Source organism: Ailuropoda melanoleuca, chromosome 7 (assembly GCF_002007445.2).
Source record: "Ailuropoda melanoleuca isolate Jingjing chromosome 7, ASM200744v2, whole genome shotgun sequence".
NCBI lineage: Eukaryota > Metazoa > Chordata > Mammalia > Carnivora > Ursidae > Ailuropoda > Ailuropoda melanoleuca.
In genome coordinates, this window is record NC_048224.1 from 125,500,044 (window position 1) to 125,523,972 (window position 23,929).

The 23,929-nt window shown below is 37.3% G+C and overlaps 1 protein-coding gene across 2 annotated transcripts in view; it reads left to right on the top strand.

Moving 5' to 3' along the window:
- The first annotated feature begins 237 nt into the window (after positions 1-237).
- GPR180 (G protein-coupled receptor 180) overlaps positions 238-23,929 on the top strand; it is a 29,370-nt gene continuing 5,678 nt past the window's right edge. Inside the window, exons 1-7 of one of the 2 annotated variants that reach the window (XM_002918643.4) lie at positions 238-471; positions 3,028-3,186; positions 10,796-10,996; positions 17,771-17,951; positions 18,093-18,142; positions 20,771-20,928; positions 23,723-23,914. In XM_002918643.4, the coding sequence (XP_002918689.1) occupies positions 327-471; positions 3,028-3,186; positions 10,796-10,996; positions 17,771-17,951; positions 18,093-18,142; positions 20,771-20,928; positions 23,723-23,914 (1,086 nt within the window). In that variant the 5' untranslated portion in view covers positions 238-326. The remainder of the gene's footprint in view (positions 472-3,027; positions 3,187-10,795; positions 10,997-17,770; positions 17,952-18,092; positions 18,143-20,770; positions 20,929-23,722; positions 23,915-23,929) is intronic. The other variant, XM_034665377.1, reaches the window with a different exon arrangement.

A 23,929-nucleotide genomic window follows, 5' to 3' on the forward strand; every position in this document is an offset into this window, starting at 1 on the left:
GGCACACACACGGAAACGACGGAGGGCAAAGCTTTTTGCGTAACCTGAAGCGACGCCCTTCTGAGTCTCCATAAAAAAGGCGGGAACTAGCCAGCAGGCTGGGGAGTGATGGGACGCGCGCCTCCGCACGTCCCGCCCATTTCAGCCTCTGATTGGTGGGTGTACTTGGCTCGTGGCGGAGGGGCCTGCCACATAGGTTGTCAGTCTCCCGGGGGCGGGTCCGGGACGCCGGTCCCGCTCCCTCCTCCCTCTCCCGCGGCTGCCGACGTGGGGAAGGCGGCCGCAGGCGGTTAGGGCCGGGGTGTGGGTGCCGAGAGGGAAGGGGGATGGGAGCCCTGCGGCTGCTGGCGGTGGCCCTCACCTGCTGCTGGTGGCCGCCGGGCAGCCAGGGTAAGACCCTGCGGGGCAGCTTCAGCAGCTCCATGGCCCGAGACGCTCAGGGCCAGAGCATCGGCCACTTCGAGTTCCACGGTAGGTGCGGGGGCGGGGAGCGGGATGCAGGCGCGTGGGCCCATCCCGCGGGGCGCGCCTCCCCACCTCGCTTGCAGAGGCCTGGAGCCGGCGGCGGCGACGCGGGGGACTGCCCCCAGCCCCACCTGGACTTCCCGCGTCGCCGGCAGCCCACCCCCGACTGCAGCTGCCGGAATCGTGGGATGCATTAACGCCAGCCCTGCTGTTCCTGCTCCCCGCTCCCCGGTCAGCACCCTCCCCCACTGGTGGTTGTATTCTGCACTTGAAACACCGTTTCCCCCGCCCTCCCCGCACGAACGAAAGTACGGAGGACTTCCTATGCTGCATCTTTCCAGATCCTTCCCTCAAGGGAGCATCGTTTGCTCACTCTTGTCTCAGCCTGATTATATGCACTAAGGCACTGTACTTAAGTCTGCATTTAAGCTCCAGAACTTAGATTTACTGAGATTAGTCTTTGTTTTTAAGATAATTTGCTAAAGCCCACTTGAAGCAGAGAGGTTTTGGAAACCAAATAAAATACCTGTTACTCTAGTGGTAACAATTGCTAGGACAGTTTGGTTACTCCACTACGAAAGGAGTAGATTTACCATGGACCAGGAGGTCTAGAATTCACTTGACAGAAATGCATTTAAGTGCGTCCTGGAAGCTTCATCATTTGTATCCTGTCTGGCTCTTTTAAAACGAGAACTGCATTTGATTCTTCCTCCCTGGTCTCCCTCAAAAATCAATAAATCTTCAATGAATGAATTTGCAGTTCATTCTAATTTTTGCTTTATTTCCACTCTCAAAATTTAAGTGATTTTCTTGGTACATACTTTTGGTACTCTATTTGACTAGTATTGTATTTTAAATAATGATTTGCCTCGACGAGGTTGGTATCCTTGATTAATACAGTTTTTAGCATTAAAAGACGCAACGTCAGACTGTTGCCCCAGAGAGGATTCTTAAGAAGATAATAGAAACAAAAGCTATTTTGGTGTAGGAAAGGAATTTAAACTGTTGCAAAATTACAGAATTGGTGGTGTAAAGGGAGGGGAACCTGAATTTTTTTTTTCAATCAAAGTGTTTAAAATAGTTGAGAAAAGGAATGCAACCCAGTTTTCCAAAATCCAGTATGGCACAGACCTTGGGTGAAGAAGAAACTTTAGAAACACTTTATTATTATTTTTTAGGTTACATTTTTAGTTTTTTTTAATCAGCTGGCTATAACTGTACTTTGAATATTTACAGTGACAGCAAAGACATTAGAATAAATGGCACAACCTGGACAGTGCTGGAAAATCTGGGGTATATAGAAGCTATGACATGGGTTATCACTAGCAGAGGGACTTAGACAACCCAGATATTTCATGATTACTTGGTAAACAGGAGAGACATAGGTAGGAAATCCAGATATCTCAAGGAAGACTGAGGAATTGAGTGTTCCAAGTATATTAAGACACATACACGCTCTTTCTATGTGTGTGTATATATTTTTTATTGTCAGTCTTAATGAATTTGAATTCAGTAAAATAATACTAAATTATACTGAAATAATTAACTCAGTGCAATTTAAGATGTTAAACCTTCAAGTCACTTCTAAAATTTTGGATAATTTATCATGTAATCAGTTTATGTAGGAGACTTGGACATTCCTTGATACATACTGTACATTAAAATTTATTTAAAATGTTTAATCAGAGTGATTATTATGATAACAAATGTGACAACATCACAGGAAAAGAGATCTTAAAATGAAAAATGAAAACAGTCTCCTGCTTTACTTCTCCTCACCCAGAGTTCCTTTGCCTAGAGGCAACTGCTTTTTTTGCCATTTCTGTTTAAGGCCTTAAACGTACTCAGGGTGTGCAACCAGGCTCATTCTAAGTCTCACAACATCTCTTGTTCTGCAAGTACCTTTGTAAAAGTCACAGATGTCAAATTTTTTATCAGGTGCAAAATGTCTACCCCCAAACTAATTTGTTTAAGCTTTCTTGCTGTTAGCTATGCCTATTTTTTCCATTAAAAGTATAATATTAACACACATGTTATATTAGAAAACAAGAGAAACTTTGGTGGGAAACTTCTGTAGTTTATGAACAAGTAATAAAGATGTGGAGTGGTTGTAAAATGAGGCAAAAGTCCTGTTGTAGTGAATGTTCAGATATAGCAGATGTTGTTATTTTTTCAGTGAAATGGCATCACTCTTCATTGGAAGTGTAAGGAGACACCACACATTAATTTGGATAACTAATATGAATAGTCTCTTGACTTGCACCTGTATGGAATGTTCATTCCAATGTGATCTACCTAGTTAAGTGAGATTTAAGAAAAACTGTGTTCTTGGGTATTCTGTAAGACTGATGAGTCGCTGAACTCTGTGTCTGAAGCTAATAATACACTCTATGTTAATTAATTGAATTTAAATTTAAAAAATTAAAAAATAAAACCAAAAAAGAAGAAAGAAAAACTATGCTCTTTAAATTCCTATTTTGATAAATAGAGGTGTTGAATTGTCTTATCATGTCAGTTCCAAACAAGACCAAACTATTTAATAATTTTTGTTTTAATGTCAAGGTGACCATGCTCTTCTGTGTGTGAGAATCAACAACATAGCAGTAGCTGTTGGAAAAGAAGCTAAACTCTACTTGTTCCAAGCCCAGGAATGGCTAAAGCTACAGGAAAGCAGTCCTGGTTATAGTTGTGGTGAAAAATTATCCAAAGCTCAGTTGACAAGTGAGTATATCTTTTTTTCTTTGATCATTAGATATGTTTTTTTTCCTTCTGAATGTTGAAATCTTTGTTTTCATACCAAGATGTTTCATGACACATCACACTGTGGTGACATTTTCTCTAGTACATTTTAAACTGAAGTTTTCCTTGATCAAAGGATAGAATGCCTTTCCCCTCCCCTTATTGTTAAAGATTTTTGAAAAATACCCAGATAATGTATAAAGGCATGCTTTGTTCATTTGTACTTCTTAAAAGTCATCTGATTAAGACCAATATGGCGGATATATTTTGGCCCAGTGGCAGCGTGGAGTGAATAATAGCATTTATTGAATGCTTATTATCTGTTAGCACTGAGCTAATCACTAAATATGTATTATCTCAGTTAATTGTATGATTTAGCCCAAGTGACGCAGTTTTGCAACATGTTATTGGAACATGGGACCTAGTCATATGGTGACAAAGTACATCATTTTAGGATGTACCAGCACCACATCATTTGTAAAATTATAGATTTGCCCCTGGAGAAGCTCTACTTCTATTATCTTAGTTGCCTGTATCCTTGAACCCTTCCATTCTCATCAACACTATCCCAAATATTAGGGTCCACTATCCAGAATTAGTGAAACTTTTTAATTTCTGTAGAAATGAAGGGCATATACCATGCTACCCATTTTACGCCTTGGAAGTTAATTGGTTGTAGGAGATACTAGGAATGTGAAGCATCCATGAGAAAAAGTAGGAATTATCCCTCTCCTCTCTTCCCCCCCTATATTTCCCCTACTGTGTTCTGCATATCAGTGAGTCTGAATCTTCTTTTAATCTAGTAAAATAAAACATTGCCATTTTCTGAGCTTTTAATCTCCCTAGTTGCAGCAGCTCTCTGGGTCCCTTATAAGGCAGCTAGCTAGAATAGGGATAAGAATAGAAGCCCCCAGGGGTGCCTAGGTGCTCAGTTGGTTGAGCATCAGACTCTTAATTTCAGCTCAGGTCATGATCTCAGTGTTGCAAGAGCAAGCCTCATGTTGGGCTCTGCATTCAGCACGGAGTCTGCTTGAGATTCTCTCTCCCTCTCCCGCCCCGCCCCCGCTGCCTCATGGTCTCTTTCTCTCTCTCAAATAAATAAATACATCATTTAAAAAAAGAGTAGAAGCCCCCCCAATCCTTGCCACTTCTTGTGGGGATCTCTTATCTAGATTAATGAGATGACATTGACAGTGTGCTGAAGAAGTCTTGAATAACTAGATTCAGATATCAAAGAGACAGTTACATAAATTTATTTTACCTCTCCCCTGATTTTCAGAACTTACCTGGGAAATTTGTGCAAATGCTCATTATCAGTTTTTTTCTTCCTATACCAATTTGGTCATCTGAATGTTCCACATATGGACAAAAGTTCTAGCCTTCCATTCCCACTTCTTATAATTTCCAAAACCAGTTCATCATCTTACCCATTCAGACCTGGTCCTCTTCTTCTTCTGGTGTTCCCTGTTTCAGGAGTTGGCACCACCTGTCCAGTTAAACAAGCTAGAACCCAGGGAGTCTTCCGACACGCCTTCTTTGACCTCTCTATCCCCTTCCAATCTGTCAGTAAGTGACTTCTAAATATCTCTGGAATTCATCTATTTTTCTGCGTCTCTGCCTCCACCAGGCTGTCGTAATCTTCTGCCTGTTGCAGCAGTCTCTTCTCTGGCTGCTGCAGCTGTGCTGGTGCCCCCGTAACCAGAGTGATCTTTCTGAACAGCAGATTTGATCATGTCATATTCACTTCCTCACCACACCCAGAAATACTCCAGTCATTTTCTTCTGCTCTTAGGACAAAGACAGGTCTTCTTAACCTGATCAGCAAAGCCATCATGGTCTAGCAGTTGTTTTCTCCCCAGTTCCATCTCACAGCATTGTCCCCTTTTGCCTCATTTTATTCGTAGGCTTGTTCTATTTCAGCGCTATCCTGGGCCTTTGCACAGACTTTTTCTCTGTTTGTTCTTCCGTCCCTCTTTGGCCCCTCCCTACGCTAAGTTGACACTTGAGTTTTTATAGCTTGTTTTCTTCCATAGCACATATTAGAGTTACCACTTACATCTTACATATTTATTCTAAAATCAGTCAGAGCAGCAGGGCTCTTTTGGTCTACTCTTTCACTCATTCACTTCCATTGTTTCATGTACTAAGCAAGGCACTTGTAATAAATCAGGGACCAAAATATACTCTGTTGGTCCTTAAGGTTAGTGGGGGTGACAGAAATGAATCTCATCAACGTGAATAAATGTGAAATTGCAATTGCGGTAAGTACTATGAATGTTAGTTACATGGTAGTATGAAAATGAAAATTTATAATACCCAAGTGCTTGGTTAAGCTTTTACTAAGTGTTTGTAGGATGAATTGTCATAAAGCTTAGGGCTTGAAGGGTTTTTTGTTTTTGTTTTTAATTAATTCCAGTATGGTTAATACAGTGTTATATTAGTTTCAGGCATATAATATAGTTATTAAACAACTCTGTACATTGCTCATCATGATAAATGTTCTCTTAATCCCCTTCATTTTTTTCCACCCATCCCTCCATCCATCTACCCTCTGGTAAACATCAGTTCATTCTCTATAGTTAACAGTTTTTGTTTTTGTTTTTGTTTTGGTCTCTTTTTTCTTTGTTTGTTTTGTTTCTAAAATTCCACATACTAATGAAATCATATGGTATTTGTCTTTCTCTGACTTATTTCACTTAGCAGTATACTTTCTAGATACATCCATGTTTTTGCAAATGGAAGATTTCATTTTTTTTATGACTATTATTCCATAGTGTATGTGTGTGTGTATCTTTATCCATTCATCTATCAGTGGACACTTGGGCCGCTTCCATGTTTTGGCTATTGTAAACAATGCTTCAATAAACATAGGGGTGTGTATATCTTTTCGAATTAATGTTTTTGTATTCTTTGGGTAAATACACAGTAGTGGAATTACTGGATCATATGGTATTTCTATTTTTAATTTTTTGAGGAACCTGCATACTGGTTTGCACAGTGGCTGCACCAGTTTGCATTCCCACCAACAGTGCATGAGGGTTCCTTTTACTCCACATCCTCACCAGTAGTTGTTATTTCTTGTGTTTTTGATTTTAACCATTCTGACAGGTGTGAGGTGGTATCTCATTGTGGTTCTGATTTGCATTCCCCTGATGATACGTAATGTTGAGCATCTTTTGATGTGTCTGTTGGCCATCTGTATGTCTTCTTTGGAGAAATGTCTGTTCATGTCTTCTGCCCATTTTTTAATGGATTATTTGTGGTTTTTTGGTGTTCAGTTGTATAAGTTCTTTGTATATTTTGAATACTAACCCTCATTTGTAAGTATCTTCTCCCATGTTGTCTTTTTGTTTTGTTGATTGCTTCCTTCACTGTGCAGAAACTTTTTATTTTAATGTAGTCTCAATAATTTATTTTTGATTTTATTTCCCTTGACTCAGGAGACATATCTAGAAAAATGTTGCTACAGCTGAGGTCAGAAAAATTAGTGCCTGTGCTCTCTTCAAGGATTTTTATGGTTTTGGGTCTCACATTTAGGTCTTTAATCCATTTTGAGTTTATTTTTGTGTATGGCGTAAGAGAGTGGTCCAGTTTCATTCTTTTGGATGTAGCTGTCCAGTTTTCCCAACATCATTTGTGGAAGAGATTGAGGGGTTTTTTTGGTTGCTAGGTTGATTGCTTTGTATTCGGCACCTTTCGTATTTGGTTGGTAGGTTGATCACTTTGTATTTGGTCTTTTTCTTCCAGTAAAAACTTAGCAGGCAATTTAAAGCTTTGAGGTATAGGAATTGATTTAGTTTTTTATATTACCTGGTTAATGTTATACCATACACTATATACACTTGCAGAAACAATTTTTGTATCAGTCATATACTTTCAGTCACAGACCTTATATGTGCAGCGAGATATGGTACAGTGGATAGACTGCTAAACTGAGAATCACTGCCTGTTTTCTTCACTTTACGTATTTGTACAACCAGAAAGTTGGGTAAGTTTTCATTAAGGTTCCTGAAAGTCCTAAACTGCTACGATTTTAATTATAACTCTTGAGGATGGAGATCCATATATATAGGTCTATAACTTCCAAAATCTCTTGCAGTTGTTTCTTAGACTATTTTTCCTTCTCTGTTCTTCTGTTGAGTGCAAAGGTATTCTTTGGAATTATTGGAATGGAAGATCTCTGGAAATAGAAATTTGTGAGGAATGAAGATTGTTTTGTTAAATTATGGGACCTGAAATAAATTAGATACTAGTGAGATATATATATATACATATATGTATATATATATATATATATTTATATATTGCTTTCTGCAAATTTCATCAACTCTTTTCCCAGCAACAAAAGCCAAGTCTTAATAAAAGCTATATTCTCTAACTTTTACACATTAGTTGTCATATTTATAGTATGTTATTATTCAGGAGCTTTGGTGCATTGAAACAAAAAGCATATCCTTAAATTCATGACAATGTAGTAGTACCACATATTTTTAAATAATTTCTTGTAGAAATAATTCTCATTTCCTGGCCATTAATGAGACTTTTAAGAATTAATTGCCTTTCACCTACTTGATAATGAGTTCATTAACTATGCCAAACTCCTATGTAAAACCTTACTGCTGCCGTGAACTATGAAAGACTAGCAGATTTGGAAAATTCTGTAGTATCAAATGTTGCTTGTGAGTATACATTCCCCCAAATTAATGTTTGAGAAATTATTTTTCATTCTTCCTCTTTCCTCTTTCAGTAAAGTCATAAAACATCAGATTTTTAAAAAAATGATAAAAACTATTTTGTAGGTTTTTAAAGCAAGCAAATGAGACATTTTAAAAGCACTGAAAATTATGGCTTTATGTAAAAGAATTGACAGGGAGGTTCAGGTTACAAGAGCTAAATATTTTGCTTACGAAACATTTTCAGTATTGTCTTTTTATGTCATTTGCACAATATTTCCTTTTTTACATTTGGTGTATTTTATGAATTATTTAAAGGTGTTAGCATTTTATTATTCTGTGCATTTTCTTTTATAACATGATGGGGCAGCTAGCCATGTGACACCATTCTGTGCAATTCAAGTTTTGTTAATATGTGAAATACTAATTACATCAGCATGGAATATGCATGCTGTGTGGTAACTCTTTTGTCTCAAAAACAATGAACATACAGTTTTGTCAAGATGCTTGTTTCCCAGGCTTGCTAAAAAAAGGCCACAAGACAAAAACTGAAGGCAAATATCACTTTTTGAAGCACACTTTTGTTTTTATTTTATGTAAATCTGCATAATTGAAAATGAAACATTGAAAAGTATATTGGTAAAAAATATAATGGTTAATTTTTATGTTGTTTTATCTAAGAAAAAAGTGCAAGTGATAAAATGGCAACATATCAGAACCTTTATATTATAAGGTCCAGATTATGTAATTGTAAGCTGCACATTTCAAAAGCCTAATTTCTGAGCCACTATTGATCATATATTGAATTTTTATTAAAGGTCTTCAAATATTTAACAAAAACTAGAGTCTTTGCTACATTTTTCAAGAAGCTATGTACAGTAAAAAAGTAAACAAACCAAAAACAATAGTATAAATGTCAGCTAAATTAATACAGCCCAAAAAAACAGTGCTGTGGCATGGTTAATAAAATCATCTTGTCTGCTTTAACCACTGTTAATTAAATTCCCAGTTGTAAAGTCTAAGTCCTCAAAATTTGAATCCCGACTAGATAAATCTGTATCTCATTTATAAAGGCAACTTGTAAATAGCATTTTTTAACATTTTATTTGGAAAGTTTTCAATCATACAGATAAGTCGAACGTGGTAGTACAACTAACATCGGTATATCCTTTGCTTAGATTAAATAATTGTTAATATTTTGTTACATTTGCTTTATATTTGTATGTGTGTGATTTTTGTTTTTAATCAAGGCATATGAAAATAGGCTGTGGGTGTCATGAGCACTTCTCCATAACAACAAAATACCATCATGACACCTAAGAAAATGAGTAAGTTCATAATGCCCCCGTGTAAATCCCCATGTTTATCTCAGGAAGTGTCTTTTAGTTTATTAGAAAGCATTTTTTCTTCAATTGAGAAAAAGATCAAGACTAGCTGGCATGCTGTGGGGGCAATCTAGAGTTGGGAATTGGGCCCATCATAATCTTATATTTTAAGAATACTCTACTTTGTATAGAATCAGCCTCTTTACGTAGAATTTTCATATGCTGTCTCATTTGCTCCTCACAAGAGCTCTGAGTTAGGTCAGGTATCTTAATTTGACTGCCGAGGAAACACATTCTGAGAGGTTAAGCAATTTATTTGCTGAGTCGCAAGGTTATTACGTGACAGCACCCAGACTTACTCTTCTAACTCTTCTACTCTTTTTATTATACGTAGCGTTTGAGGCACTACTGTCCTACAGCTTCATGGTATTGTTAGTGAGTGCCTCTTAAGTCAGAATCATACTTTCAGGTTTGGAAGGCATCTTAGATACATCATTAAGTGTTTCTCAAAGGAGGTGCTATTGGCATTTTGGGCAGAACAGGTCTTTATTGTATGAAACTTTACCTTGGATTGCATGAAGCTTAGCACAGCCTCCCTCCGAGGACCTTCTCAACTATTGTGACACCAGAGCTTGTCCCTATACATTGCAAATGCACTGGACGGGAGCCAGGATTACCCTGGATTGAGAAACATTTATTAGTGTAACTGCCTGTTTTAAAGAAAGGAAAAAGAGAATTAACCTTTATTCAGCAATTACTGTAGGACAGGTATCATGGTAAGTGACTCATATAACTTAGTCCTTCCATCAGCTCTTTGCTGTATTAGCTTCATTTTATAGATGAAGAAAGTGTCGTTACTTATATAACTTGCCCAAGGTCACACAGAAGGTAAGGAAGTATTGGAGTCAGGATTCAAACACAGACCTGTGTGATGCCAGCATTCATGAGCCTCCCCATTCCCCCACCATAAAGACCTGACCCTGGAGAACAACTCATATATTCCAGTAATTTCTACTTTTCCCCTTTCAGTACCTTTTGAAAGAATAATCAACGAGAAAAAGATTTTGGAAAATCTTTTGAAGGTATTTGTGGGTCATAGTTTTTAGATGTAATGAGTCTGTGAGTTGAGTGCTCCATTTTAAATTTAACTCAAATATAATTTTCAAAAATGTCACTGCAGTTGTTACACAGTGTTGTGAATGTACTTAATGCCACTGAACTGTACACTTCAAAATGGTTAAAATGGTAACTTTTGTGTTTATGTATATTTTACCACAATAAAAAATTCTTAGTGTTACTGTAAATCCACTTGAAAACTTTGAAATATTGGAAATTCAGAGTGAAAATATCATTGAAACCATTCTACTCATCTGTGGTGTTTCACAGTACTTTTATAGGGACTCCTTTGGTGAGGATACATTATTTTATCTGCCTTATGATTTGCAGACCTTATTCTGGTACTACACCAGGGCTTCGATTTTCAAGGTAGTAAGAACAAAACAAAAGAATTCTAACTGAGTTCATTAGATAATTGAAACAATGAATACATTTGAGAGCTCTGCTTTGAAAGTGCTATTTTCTTTCTCTTTAAAGTGACCATGAATCAGACTGAACATAATCTGACCGTGTCCCAGATTCCATATCCACAAACATGGCACGTGTTTTATGCAGACAAGTATACATGCAAAGATGACAATGAGAATTCTCAAGCAGAAGATATCCCATTTGAAATGATGTTACTAAACCCGGATGCCGAAGGGAATCCATTTGATCATTTTAGTGCTGGAGAATCTGGTAAGAATATATACTTAAGTATATGTCCTAAATATAGAAAAAAACTTATGGACAAATACCTTCATGTTATGTTTTTTGAATATTAAAAATTTAAAACAACTTAAGTGTCCAACTGTAGGCAGATGATAAGTGAACCCTCTTATAGCATTTTAATAGCCATACTGTTAACTTAGAAGAGGAGAACACTAAATTTTTTATTTTATGATTTCAAGTATGTCAAAAAATACAGAGAATTAAGCTGAAAGAAGTAAAAAAATATTAGTAGATTGTTTTTATATTTTGGATAGTAGAATTTTGGATTTTTAGTTTTCTCTATGCTTTCTAAACCCTTTTGTTGTTTTTATGATAACCTAGCATTATTTTTATAAACAGAAAAATGCTAATGAATTGAGCAATCTAAATTAGAAAATCAATTTTTAAATGAGATGGAAGTTGCACTATTTTATATGGCTGTCCTTTCACCAAATTGTTTAAAGAGATTAGGGACTGTCTTCTTGGGAGCTTGCAGCCATTTTAGGAATGATCAAAGTTTATAATGTCTTCCAAAATCCGATTTACTACCATGAAATATTTCATCAAAATTGTATGTTGACTGTGTATTGCCCTACAGAGGTAAGATTCCTAGCCCAGACAGAAATGAACGACTTCTTATGATTAATGATAAACATGCTATACAGTATTATAGCAGATTTGTAAATTAACATGTCAGAATGAAGACTAATATTGTAGGATGTCTATCAAAGAAGAGGATTAGGGGGCGCCTGGGTGGCACAGCGGTTAAGCGTCTGCCTTCGGCTCAGGGCGTGATCCCGGCGTTGTGGGATCGAGCCCCACATCAGGCTCCTCCGCTATGAGCCTGCTTCTTCCTCTCCCACTCCCCCTGCTTGTGTTCCCTCTCTCACTGGCTGTCTCTATCTCTGTCAAATAAATAAATAAAAATCTTTAAAAATAAAAAAAAGAAAAAAAAAAAAGAGGATTAGGAGTTTACTCTTAATGAGTTCATTATCCATTTGGAAGAATCAGTCTGCTTAGAGAGAAATTCAATCCCATTAAATCTCATTGGCCATCAGGGTGAGTGGGTGCAGGTAGAAAGCAATTAAGGCTACATTAGATGAAACTGATTGTTTAGTTCAAAGTGTAAATTGCCACAGCTGGAAATGTAACTCAAGGAACATGTGTTGTAGACAGTAGGTCACCAGTGACTTAACATATGAAGAGATAAATTTTTTAAATATCTTTTAGTGTGAAAAAAATATTTACATAGTGACAGAATGGAGAGCCAAACGTTTTTAAATAGTTAAATTTAAAAGTTCTTCCTGTGAAGGAAATGACAGAAGGGTTGGCTACTCAAGTTATTTTTGAATGCAAATGAACTTAAAGGTTAAATTTTACTTAATAGTAATTTGGATCAGTATGGATCATTATTGGAAGTCAATTCCGTCCTACTATTTCTTTTATCTTTATTTATTTATTATTATTATTACTTTTTAGAGAAGGGTGGGAGAGGGAGGGAGAGAGAGAGACAGAGGGAGAATCCCAAGCAGGCCCCAAGCCCCCAGCACAGAGCCCTGCTCAAGGCTCGATCTCATGACTCTGCAATCATGACCTGAGCTAAATCAAGAGTCAGATGCTTAACCAACTGAGCCACCCAGGTGCCCTATTTTTTTTATCTTTATAAAAGATGTTGACATTTATTTTCTGTATTTTGGAAAGGCATTGATGAAAACCAGGTCTACTGATAGCATTGGATGGACAGGTGGACTAAATTGCTTGTAAAGTCCCTTTTAACCCGAAGTCTTTAATATTTCATATGACCGTTATTTTTAGGACTAGTAAAGGCTCAGCAGGAAGTAACAGTCTGCTGCATTCACTGTATGTGCAAACACTACAGCCTGTAGTGTAGTCGATCCAAAAGCCCTTTCCCCTCTGTCCTTCCTGGCAATTTGCCTGTAGCTTAAGAGGTCGTTTTATTTATTGTGTGGATCCACGAGACTCTACTAGATCCTTATCCAGGCTCCCATTTTTGGTCTCTTTCCTCATTCTCGATTAGACATCTGAACATTGACTGTAGGCCATAGAGTGATCAGATTTGTGGCCCCTGCCCCCTTTGGGCCACTGAATGTCAGCCATACTCGCCCAGGCTCACCCTGAACCTTGCCCACATCTTCCAGTGTTTTTCCGGCATTCTGAATTATGGCCAGCTTTTTCTTTAGGGTTCACACGAACCATTCTAATTCAGCTCCCCGGACTCTTTCTGACGTACCTTCTCCAAGACTGATTTTGATTTGATGCTTATGTTTATGTTTAAAATCTCTTATACTAGAATGGAGAGTGTTACGTTGGTCATGTCATCAACAATATTTAAATGAGGGGCAAAAACCTCACTACAGTATGTATTTTCATTAAGCATGATTCTGTGCAAGGCTAATCTGTGGGGTTTGATCATTAACAAGTACCAGACATTCTCAGAAGTATTCAAAGTTGTTATAGGGCTGGCTTAATTCCTAGGGATCACATGATTTTATTGATTAAGGTGCCTAAAACCCTTAAAATATGATTAGCTCTACATCAAAGTCTAAATCAGTGGTCCTCAGCCCATCACTGTGCATCTGGAGAGCTTAAAAAGAATACAAATGTCCATCCCCTGAGACTCAGATAGATTTGCTTTTGGAGTGAAAGCCAGGCATCTGTGGTTTGTCAAAGCTCCAAGTTGATTCTAATGTGCAGAACCGGTGATCTAAAAGTCCATATCCCAGGTGCGTGGGTGGCTCAGTTGGTTGAGCGTCTGCCTTTGGCTAAGGTCGTGATCTCAGGATTCTGGGATCAAGTCCCACATCGGGCTCCCTGCTCAGCAGGGAGTCTGCTTCTCCTCCCTCTGCCCTTTCCCCTCTCTTGTGCTCCCTCTCACTCTCTCTCAAAATAAATGAATAAAATCTTTTTAAAAAGTTAAAAAAAATAGAAGTCCATATCCCACATTGTTTTGGTATTGTATTGGTTTTACAGCAGAGCCTTGAGAGGGATTCTTCCTATTCTGTAGCCTCAGGTATGGAATTTCTTTCCAGGGGATAATCCCCAGTTAGTTCATTTTAGAAACTTTTGCTCGTTTGTCTAATTTTCTGCCCTGAGTAGGGAAGATTGATTTGCTGTGGTTTTTACTGAGAATTGACTATTAAGCCGTATGTCTAAGGAGTTTGAATTAGAATGACCTGGTGCGGATAGCTGCAATTAATGTTACATGTTATTCCAGTTAGACTTTATAATTTGTTTTCTTTATTTTGTATCCATCAGGCTTTTGGTTAATCTCCTGTTTTACAGATTGGCCTATGTTTAAAAGAAAAACACTAAGGCAAGGATAATGCCACTTAACAAGATATACTACATAGGAATATTACGTTTTAAGGTAGAATAAAGTAAAACTGCATCTTAAAAAAATGAGAATCTTCATTGACAATATTTGTGCTCTTGTTAGAGACCAGAAGAAGTACTCAGATCCCAAGAGTTAAAGCTTTATCGTCTAAAGTAGGCTGGTTTTCATCAGAATAATATTGTGATATTATTCTCTGTCACATCTGCTGTCTCACTGTTTCTAAGATTCCAGATATTAGCTCTGGTAACATGTTGGAATGCTTTTGATTTCAAGTAATGGAAAACTCTCATGCAAGTGGGATAGACATTAAGGAGATTATCTTACATAACAAGAATTTCTGAGGCTTCTTCACAGGGGTTAATTCAGCGTCTCTGTACCCTCCCATATTCAGACCGTCAGCTTTGTCCTTAGGCTAGCGCCCCTGTGTTCTAAGGTAACTGCAGTTCACTTTGTGGGCATCACATCTAGGTAATGACAAAATGCAGTATCTCTTTTTTGAGAGCAAGGAAACCTTTCTCAGAAGCTCCCTCATCAGATTTCACTGGCCAGAGCTGGGTCATGTGTCCTTGCTCTGCAACATCTTAAGAGAAATGGAAGCGAAGGTGTCAGAAGAAGGATAAGGGTAGACTAACATGTCAAAGTAAAAGGTTAGGCTCACCTTTTACTGGCAGGGGTGTTGGAATTTCTGTGATCAGTGGAGGCTAATCAGGATATATCTTGAAACCCTTGCAGGTGGTGTGGACCTTGGGGTAGGCAGGAGTGTTCCAGCGCTGCAGTCACCCAGTGACTCTCCCCTTTTCTTACCCCCTTTCCTCCCATCTCCCATCACGTAGCTGGAGCTGAGTTTTTTGAAGCGTTCTGTAAGTTTTCTTCCTGCTGAATTTTGCCAGTGCTTCGTCCCATTAAGCTGTCCTTAAAATCTACACATTTCCTTAACATACATGTTTGCCACATGTTGCTTGCTCATTTGACAGTATTTTTCTTTAGTGTAGATGAGATTTAATACTTTGTACCCGCCTGTCTTAAAATTAGAATTTAATTTCATAGTGAACAAATATAGATTGCTCTCTTGCGAAGGATGGTGACAGAATAAAGGTAAAGTTGATCACTGAAGAGAAAAAAAACAGACTTCTTTTTTCTAGAAGGGATTTATTTAAGAGAACAGTGCATGCAAAATCAGCATTTGATATTTAGACTGTCTTGTGGACAGGGCCAAGGTACGAGTCATGAAAGAATATGGTCCTGCCACTAGTTCAAGTTATTCAGTATATCATCTGAATGAAATAATTCCTTGCTTATAATGTTAGCTTTTCTGGAAGGTACATTTAATATTGAATAATCCTATTTTGTGCTACTGACATATGTCTTCTTTTCACATGTACCTTCCTCCCCTGTTATTCTGATTACTCAGTAAATAGTCTGAGGATTTTCTTTTTGTCGTGGATTTGTAACCTGGTGGAGTCTGAAACTTTATCTGGTAATGGATACTCTGTAAAGTATTATAAGTAAGTAAAACAAAAGAACACCATATTTAATTCTTTATACTAAGAAGGAAAAACAAAAACCGAGATTCAAAAGACAGGACAACATAAAGAATTTTACTGACCCACAGTGATAATACGGTTAGCATATTTTCTGTCTTGTTCCATTACTATAACAATCCCGGGCTTATTGTCCCATTATTTCTAAAGCTGGAATACTTTCTATGTAAGGAGTTTAAAAAGAAATTATGCCTTTTCAGTTATTTGATCTTCTCTTCCTGAAGTACTAAACATGCTTTTTTACCTGAATGAGAGGAGTACCTAGCAACATTTATATACGCAGAGCAGGAGAGACACCCAGTGGCTGAAATACTACACACACACTCTCTCTCTCTCTCTTTTTCCTCCTAACCATTCCAAAAACATGATTTGAGATTGAATAGTTTATTGACTGTTTTTCCTACTATATGCGTTTTCTGGATTGCTTTTTCAAAATTAATACCCCCTTCTCTGCCTGTTGATTGGAGTTTACCTCAAAAGGGAAGCTGGAGCGGATTCAGCGCTCATGATAGGATGGAAGTGATCGCTGTTCAGACTGCTCACCCACAGCCGCCCACGCTGTTCTCCGGAGTTACTTAGATACAGTATAAAATCTTAGTATTAGGGACTAGCTCTCTATGTAACCAAGTCAATGTGAGTAAGCTGTTCAACTCAAAGCTAGCCCTCTAGTTTATGATAAAAATTTTCAGAAATTTCTGAAAAATGAAGACACAGTCAAAAGATTCCAGGTAATGCAGAAAAAGGGGGTGTTTATCTTGTGGGTGCATGAAGACTGTACTGGCAAGCTGTTAGTAGAAACTAGAGGCTGCTTAACGACTGGCACTGTTTTTAGTATAAAGTCTGCTCGTTTACTTTGTTCTTGTCTTTATCAGCCAGCTCCCTTTGCTTATTCAAAATTTCGGCTTACTCAAAATATTTATGTCACTGTGGCCTGATCTGCTGTCTTTGGTCTGTCTCAGCATCAGCTCCTTTCAACTTCAGTTTCTGTTGCCTGATTCTTTCCATGTTTTGTGGTTTCATTTCCTGAGAGAATATGATTAGCCTGACTTACTTTTGAGAACTACATTAGTCTGGTGGCCAGCGGCTAGTCTTCAGATTGGTGGCCATTTGGTCAGGTATTACAGTCGTAGTCAGCTGCGGAGTGGAGTCTCATGGTCTCCATAGGATTTCCTCTTTGAAAGAGCTGAAGACAGTTTACTTCAGAAGGGGACTCTCGTCATAACAGGTATTTGGAAACTTTGTCCAACTGGAAATGTCATGGTACATTCCAGAGCTGTGTTTTTGCATCAGTCACCTGATGGGCTTATTAAAACATAGCTTACTGCTCCCCTCTCCCAGAATTTTTGATATAGTAGAGCTGTGATAAGGCCCAAAAATGTGCATTTCTATTTCTAACAAGTTCCCAACTGATGCTGCTGGCCCAGGGATCATACTTTGAGAACCATTGTCAGAGTGTATTAAACTATTGTTGATGAAATCTGTTCCTAAATTTCATGCTAAAGTAATCCACTTTGGGGGTAAAAAGTATGTCTAACTGAATGCCAAAATCCTTGTTTTAATTTACTGTTTTCTAACAAAACTGTGCTCTTATGGTTAGTCTTCGGGCTTATCCCCTGACCACGATGCTTTTTTATAGATTGATTTTACCTACTTTAGTTTAATCTGCCGTCTTACATTTAAATCTTTATCCCAAAGTAGGAAATTATTTACATTTTAACAATTTCCCTTTTTTTCCATGCAAAAGTGAATGCTCTGACTCCAATTAAAAAAGCAAGTTCTAGAAATATATTGAAGGATGATTTGAAAGCAAACCCACACTACGACTGGCTTTGTTGTACTGAAGGAAACTCCTTTCTCTCTTCACAGGGTTACATGAGTTCTTTTTCCTCTTAGTCCTGGTGTACTTTGTGCTTGCTTGCATTTATGCTCAGTCATTATGGCAGGCTATCAAGAAAGGAGGGCCCATGCACGTGATCCTAAAGGTTCTGACAACGGCGCTGCTGCTACAAGCCAGCTCAGCTTTAGCCAATTATATTCATTTCTCCAGGTAACTCGAAACCGCTAAAGCTGTGTTCACCATTACATCTAATTAATCCTAATTAGTTTGCCAAAATTATGCTTGCTTTGATTATGAGCCATCTTTGCGCATTTGTAATTTACACTAATACTCTTCTCTTCAATTCCTCAGTTACTCCAAAGATGGAATAGGGATACCTTTTATGGGAAGTTTGGCAGAATGTGAGTATCTTTCTGAGATGTGTTTTTTGAAACCTAAACTTCCTATCTGCTTCTGGCTTGTTTTCCTTTTTTGTAAATTATTTTTGTCCTGATACAATTTTTCTATCCAGGGTTGGTTAGAATTCAGCCCAACTGAAAAGAGGATTACAGTTTTCGTTCCCATCTGTCCCATTTAGTTCCTTCTTGCTAATAGGTAATGTGTGTAGTTCTTCATTGGTTTTGGAGCATACTTATATGCCTTTTCTCAGTTTATCTCAGTGAAAACTCAGTGAAGTAGAGATGTTTATCCCTATTTTGCACATAAAGAATCTGGGCTCATTGACAGGAAGCACATTTCCAAATGTCAGCAGCTGTTGAGCAGTAGAGACCGAACTCAGACCCAGGTTTTCTGATCCCAAAGCTGAGGTGGTTTTCCTATTTTCATCCCTTTTTTAACTCTTTTTCTATTTCTGACGCAGCCAGAGAGTAGACTAAACCTATAATCGAATTGACCTCACAGCTTCATTCTTTTATTTATATGAAGAACTTTGATGAAGTAATTTTTCAACTAAGCATGATGGGGAAAATATTTAAAAGTTCCCATAATCTGTAATGCCATTCTCAGTCCCAGAAGAATACTCAAGATTTGTTCTAAAAAAAGCAGATTCTGAATATGAAACCATTCTAGGATTTACTTTTTAAAATATTTCCGTAATTCTCTGTAATGTAATCTCTGTAATGATTTCAGGACCCATTTATCCTCATCGTGTTAAGACTTTAAACCTTCTAGAATCTTTGTTTTCCTACTGAAGAGGATGTGTACTGGTCATTTCTTGGACATGAGCGAGAGTTGCTTCTCCTGTTGAACAGCATTGAGAGCTCTGGCTTCTCCTGCCCTTGTCTCTTAGGTGACTCAGAATATTTAATAGAACTATAGAATTTTAAAGCTGAACAGAACCTGAGAAATAATTTAGCTGCTGCATTTTGAGAGGCAAAGCAAACAAAAGCCCAGCAGTGGAAGCTACTACTAAAATCAAGGACTTTTGAATTTCTGTGAGTGTCTGCTGTATACAAAATAGTGTTTTAGGCTGTCTGGCATCTTCACTGTAGGTTAAAAAGCAAAAGTTTTTTTTTTTTTTTTTTTAAACTACAATAAATGTTGCTAGATTTTGGTGTTCTGACAATAGGTTTAATCAGTTAAATGATTAAAATGTCAAGATTTTTAATAAAATCACACAGACTGGGATTTTTTTGTGACCTCTGTATTTTATGTACAATTAGTTATTTTTCAGTGACAGATAGGCAGTTTTCTACCTGTGCTTACAGTTATAGTGTTCTGTCAATATGTGTCTTAGTATACAAAGAAATGTTTTTCCCCCAGGTATTTGTTTTTGCTAACTAGCAACTTATGCAGGACTATTCCTTTGGCTGACTTCTTTAAGTAACTGAGTATGTATTGTGAGGGGTTTAGTAAAAATAATTGGCATCACAGTCACTTACAATCTGTGATATAAGAAAATCATGCTAGGTCTGAAAGGCCATGACATTTTGTACCATTCAAATGTAGTAACAGTTTATTATCAGATTTCACTATTACAAATAGATGACCACAAATGTGGAGAATCCAGTTTTAATTTGGATGGCAGGTTTAGAGGGAAAATAGTCAAAATATATCTGGAAAGGTGTATCGTTAATAGGTTTTCAGCTTGTAACTATTTAATATATTGTAGTACAGCTAGTTTTACCTGTTTCTGCAAGAATATCTTTATATAAAAGAAGTAAAAATTGTAGACGTCAAAGGTATATACGCTGGCAATTTCAGGAAAGTTTCACTTTGTTAAATTCTGATCACGTTTATTCCAAAATCCACATCAAAATACCCTATGATGAGATAAGAAAGTGATCATCTTCTTTAAGTCAATAAATACTAGTTTCCAAAATAAAAATGCGTGGAACTTGGAGTATTTATAGATTGTTGTTTGCTCCAAGCAGAACTGGATGGGTGGTCTTGTTGCCTCCTTTTTTAAAGTAGCGGCCTTTCCCTGCAGTGTCAGTGATGGCCACCTGGTGGCGCGTCACACTAACGCAGGGGGAGTTTCATTTGTCTTCCGGACTCTCAACACTAAAGCCAACATCTTTTGAGTGTTACTGCAGCCGTGTGTTTTATTGTCATGCTACTTATTGTTAATTTTAGAAAATAAGTTCACATTATATAATTCAACCACCAAAAAATAATTAACAACCTGGAAATGAAGACACTGGTCTTCTCCACATTGCAGATATTATATTTAAAGTGTGTTTATTTTAATAAGCAGTTATAGAGAACAGTATTATGTAGTTAGAAAAGCTAAGAAAAATGGGAGACACAAAGAGATTTAAAGTTGGTCTTAATAAAGGTATATATATAGAGAGAGAGAGAGAGAATTGCCATTGTTCTGTTTTCAGAAATGTTTACAAACTTAATGGCAAAATTTGAATTTTTAGAGTTGTACTTGAATATCTCTTATTATTGAATTACTATTGAATTTTATCAACTTCTTTGAAAATGCCTTTTTGTGCTTAAAAAAATAATTACATTCTCAATGCAAAAAAGACCAAATCCTTTATATTATGAAAACTTGGTTGACTTTGGTTTTCATTTCCCATTAGTTTTTGACATTGCTTCCCAAATTCAAATGTTATACCTGCTTCTGAGTCTATGCATGGGTTGGACAATAGTCAGAATGAAGAAATCTCAAAGCAGACCTCTCCAGTGGGATTCTACTCCTGCATCCACTGGCATCGCTGTATTCATTGTCATAACACAGGTGAGCATTGATACTCAGGGTTTGTACTTTGCAATATGCAAAAATGCAAACTTGAACACACCTCATTTCAAAAGTGAAATTTGGGACCCATGAGAAGTTTTTCATTTTAAAGTATGAATTTAAAGAGTGATAGATCAAATAACCTGTAATGTTCTGAGCGCTAGTATATGTAGATTGCAGAATTTAGTTATAATTTACTTGAATTTGAGCTTTCAGTCAGCTTATTTAAAAATGTGCAGAATGCTTCATATTAGGATAGATTCTCATTTCTTACTTAATAGCTTTCTTTCATATTTTCTAACACATAGTAAGAACTCAACATTTTAAATGTGTGAATCAGTGAATTTGAGATTCATCCATGCGCAAGGATTTTTAGCTCCAGTTCTGTTACTTTATACATGAAAGAATTCAAATGAATATCTGAGATTAGTGAAAAAGCAAAATACAGAACAAGAAAGAATGGGATCTAGTTTTTGAAAACAAATCCAAAAACAAATTTAGTCTTTTAGAAGATTTAGTTCCCTTAGCTCTTTGTTTGTTTTCTTCTATTCTAGGATTTCCATAAGGCTATGTGCAATGGATTTTATAAATATTATTAAGGAAAGTGTAAACAAAAATTTATCCTAAGTTTGTGACCATCATTAGTTGTAGATGAAAGTGAAACCTACACCTAGGCTCTATCAAGGACATTATAATATAAGTTTTAATGCATTAAGTAAAGTGAAAAATTCATTAATGAAGGATAAGTCTTGTGCTTTATTCATCTTTCTACTCAGTATTTATTTAGTATAGTAGGTGCTAAGTGAAATAGGTGTATTGACTTTCATGACTGAGTTAGAAAGAGACCTGTCACAGGTGGTGATATTTAGTTAGGAAATAATGCCTTTCTAAGGCATTAGAACGAAGGGCTAATGACAACTGAATTAGAAGTGATTAAAATAAGGGCAAGATTCTACCAACTTAATGTTTTAATCCAGGGCTTATGGAGAGTACTGTTAATATTGGGTTAAATTCTCATTTCTCAAAGAGCTTTTTTAAAAGTTGAATTTTCATTATTTCATTGTCATTTTAATCCATTATCATAGACAAATATAAATTGAGACCTGAGATTATGACACTACTCTTGAGTTCATGTAAGCACCTGTGAAGAATAGTGTGACACAGCCCTGGTCCTCAACAATCACCGGACGCGGTGAACGTGACTACATAAATACATGCGGTTACTCCACAGGTCACGTGTTACTACGCACATCTGAGAACGTGGAGTTGGAATATGTAAAAATGTGAATCATGGGAAGTGATAGGGTTTTTATTGGCTTGATTAGGGTATGAGTAACAAATAGAAATTGTACATATTAAGATATACAACTTGATGTTTTGATATACACACACACACACACACACACACATTTGTGAAATGATCACCAAAATCAGGCTAGGTAACATATCCATCACCTCACACAGATAGCAGGAGGTGGTAGTTATACGGTAGCACTTCTTTATTGCAAAAGTTAAGTTTAGAAATAGAAGTTAAGCAATCACATGAGTATAATAATTTGGGAGAGTGAAGAAGTAACACTTCAGTAATGGAGAGCAAATAGTCAGCCTACCAAGGAAATGCACATGTGCAGGATGACAGAGGTTCAGCTGTCAAACATGATAGTAGGAGTAAGACCAGGATAGAAGATTTGAGAGTGAGAAGAGGAAGGGTTGCTGACAAACCCCATAAAGTCTAAGAATTGGATTTAATGACTGAGTTTTCGTCTGAATTCTTTGGAAGCCACTGAAGACAATTCTGAGGGCTGAGTTGGCAAACGAAGGAAACACAGGGCTACTGACATGTGCGATGGCAAAAGACATTATAGTAATTTGTGATTGACATTTGCAAAAGATGGAAGGAAAGTTGCTACTGAATAGCCATAAACAGAACAGCTAATGAGGAATTGCTGAGCTTTTTACTGTAATGGTAACAATATGGGAAAAGAAGTCAACAAACAAAAGGATGAGTAACTGTTGGCTATTCATGAATAACCTGAGTGCTTATAGTGAATATTAAAAATGCACTGTCCTTTAGGGTACCTGGGTGGCACAGTCAGTTAAGGGTGTGACTCGATTTTGGCTCAGGTCATGATCTCAGGGTCCTGGGTTTGAGCCCCCCCATCGGGCTGCACATTGGGTGTGGAACCTGCTTGGGGTTTCTCTCCCTCTCCCTCTGCCCCTCCCCACTGCTTATGCATGCACACGTACTCGTTCTCACTCAAAAATATATATATATATATATATATGTACACACACACACACACTTTCTCTCTCTCCTTTACCCTGGGGAGTGACATCTGAAATCAACAATTCTGACTTGTTTGCTTCTGGATTACAGAAGATAGTGAGATATTTCAGTTATCCTGAGATAATGAGCTTGAATACAGGGCAGTTTGATTCCTAATATGGTGCTGAAGGCAGAGAGGTGTAGAAGAGAGTTTAGGTTTGTTCTCTTAATGTTTTCAACTTATTTTCATCCTTAGAGATGTCTTGCTTGAATTGTGGCAGCTGCATTTTTTATGTTTTGTATGTGGTCTTATTTGATAAAAACCCCTCTTCTTAGCTTAGGGTATCAGGGAGGAAAAATCTTTACCTGATGCCTGCTTTATTAGTCAACAGCCTGTGTAGTCTGGTAAATCTTAGAACCTCTTGGGAATGTTCATATACTCTTTAAGGGGATGTTTGAAAAGAGTTGACAAAGTATTTATGAGTAGACAGGATTTTTTTCCTCTAAATGTAATATTGTATCTTGCAGAGTATTTTGCTACTTTGGGAACAGTTTGAAGATACCAGTCCTCACAGCTACCATTCACATCACAACTTAGCAGGGATTTTGCTGATCATTTTAAGGGTTTGCCTGGCATTGTCGTTAGGCTGTGGACTCTACCAGATCATCACAGTGGAGAGAAGCACGCTTAAAAGGGAGTTCTACATCACGTTTGCCAAAGTATGGGTTTGGGTA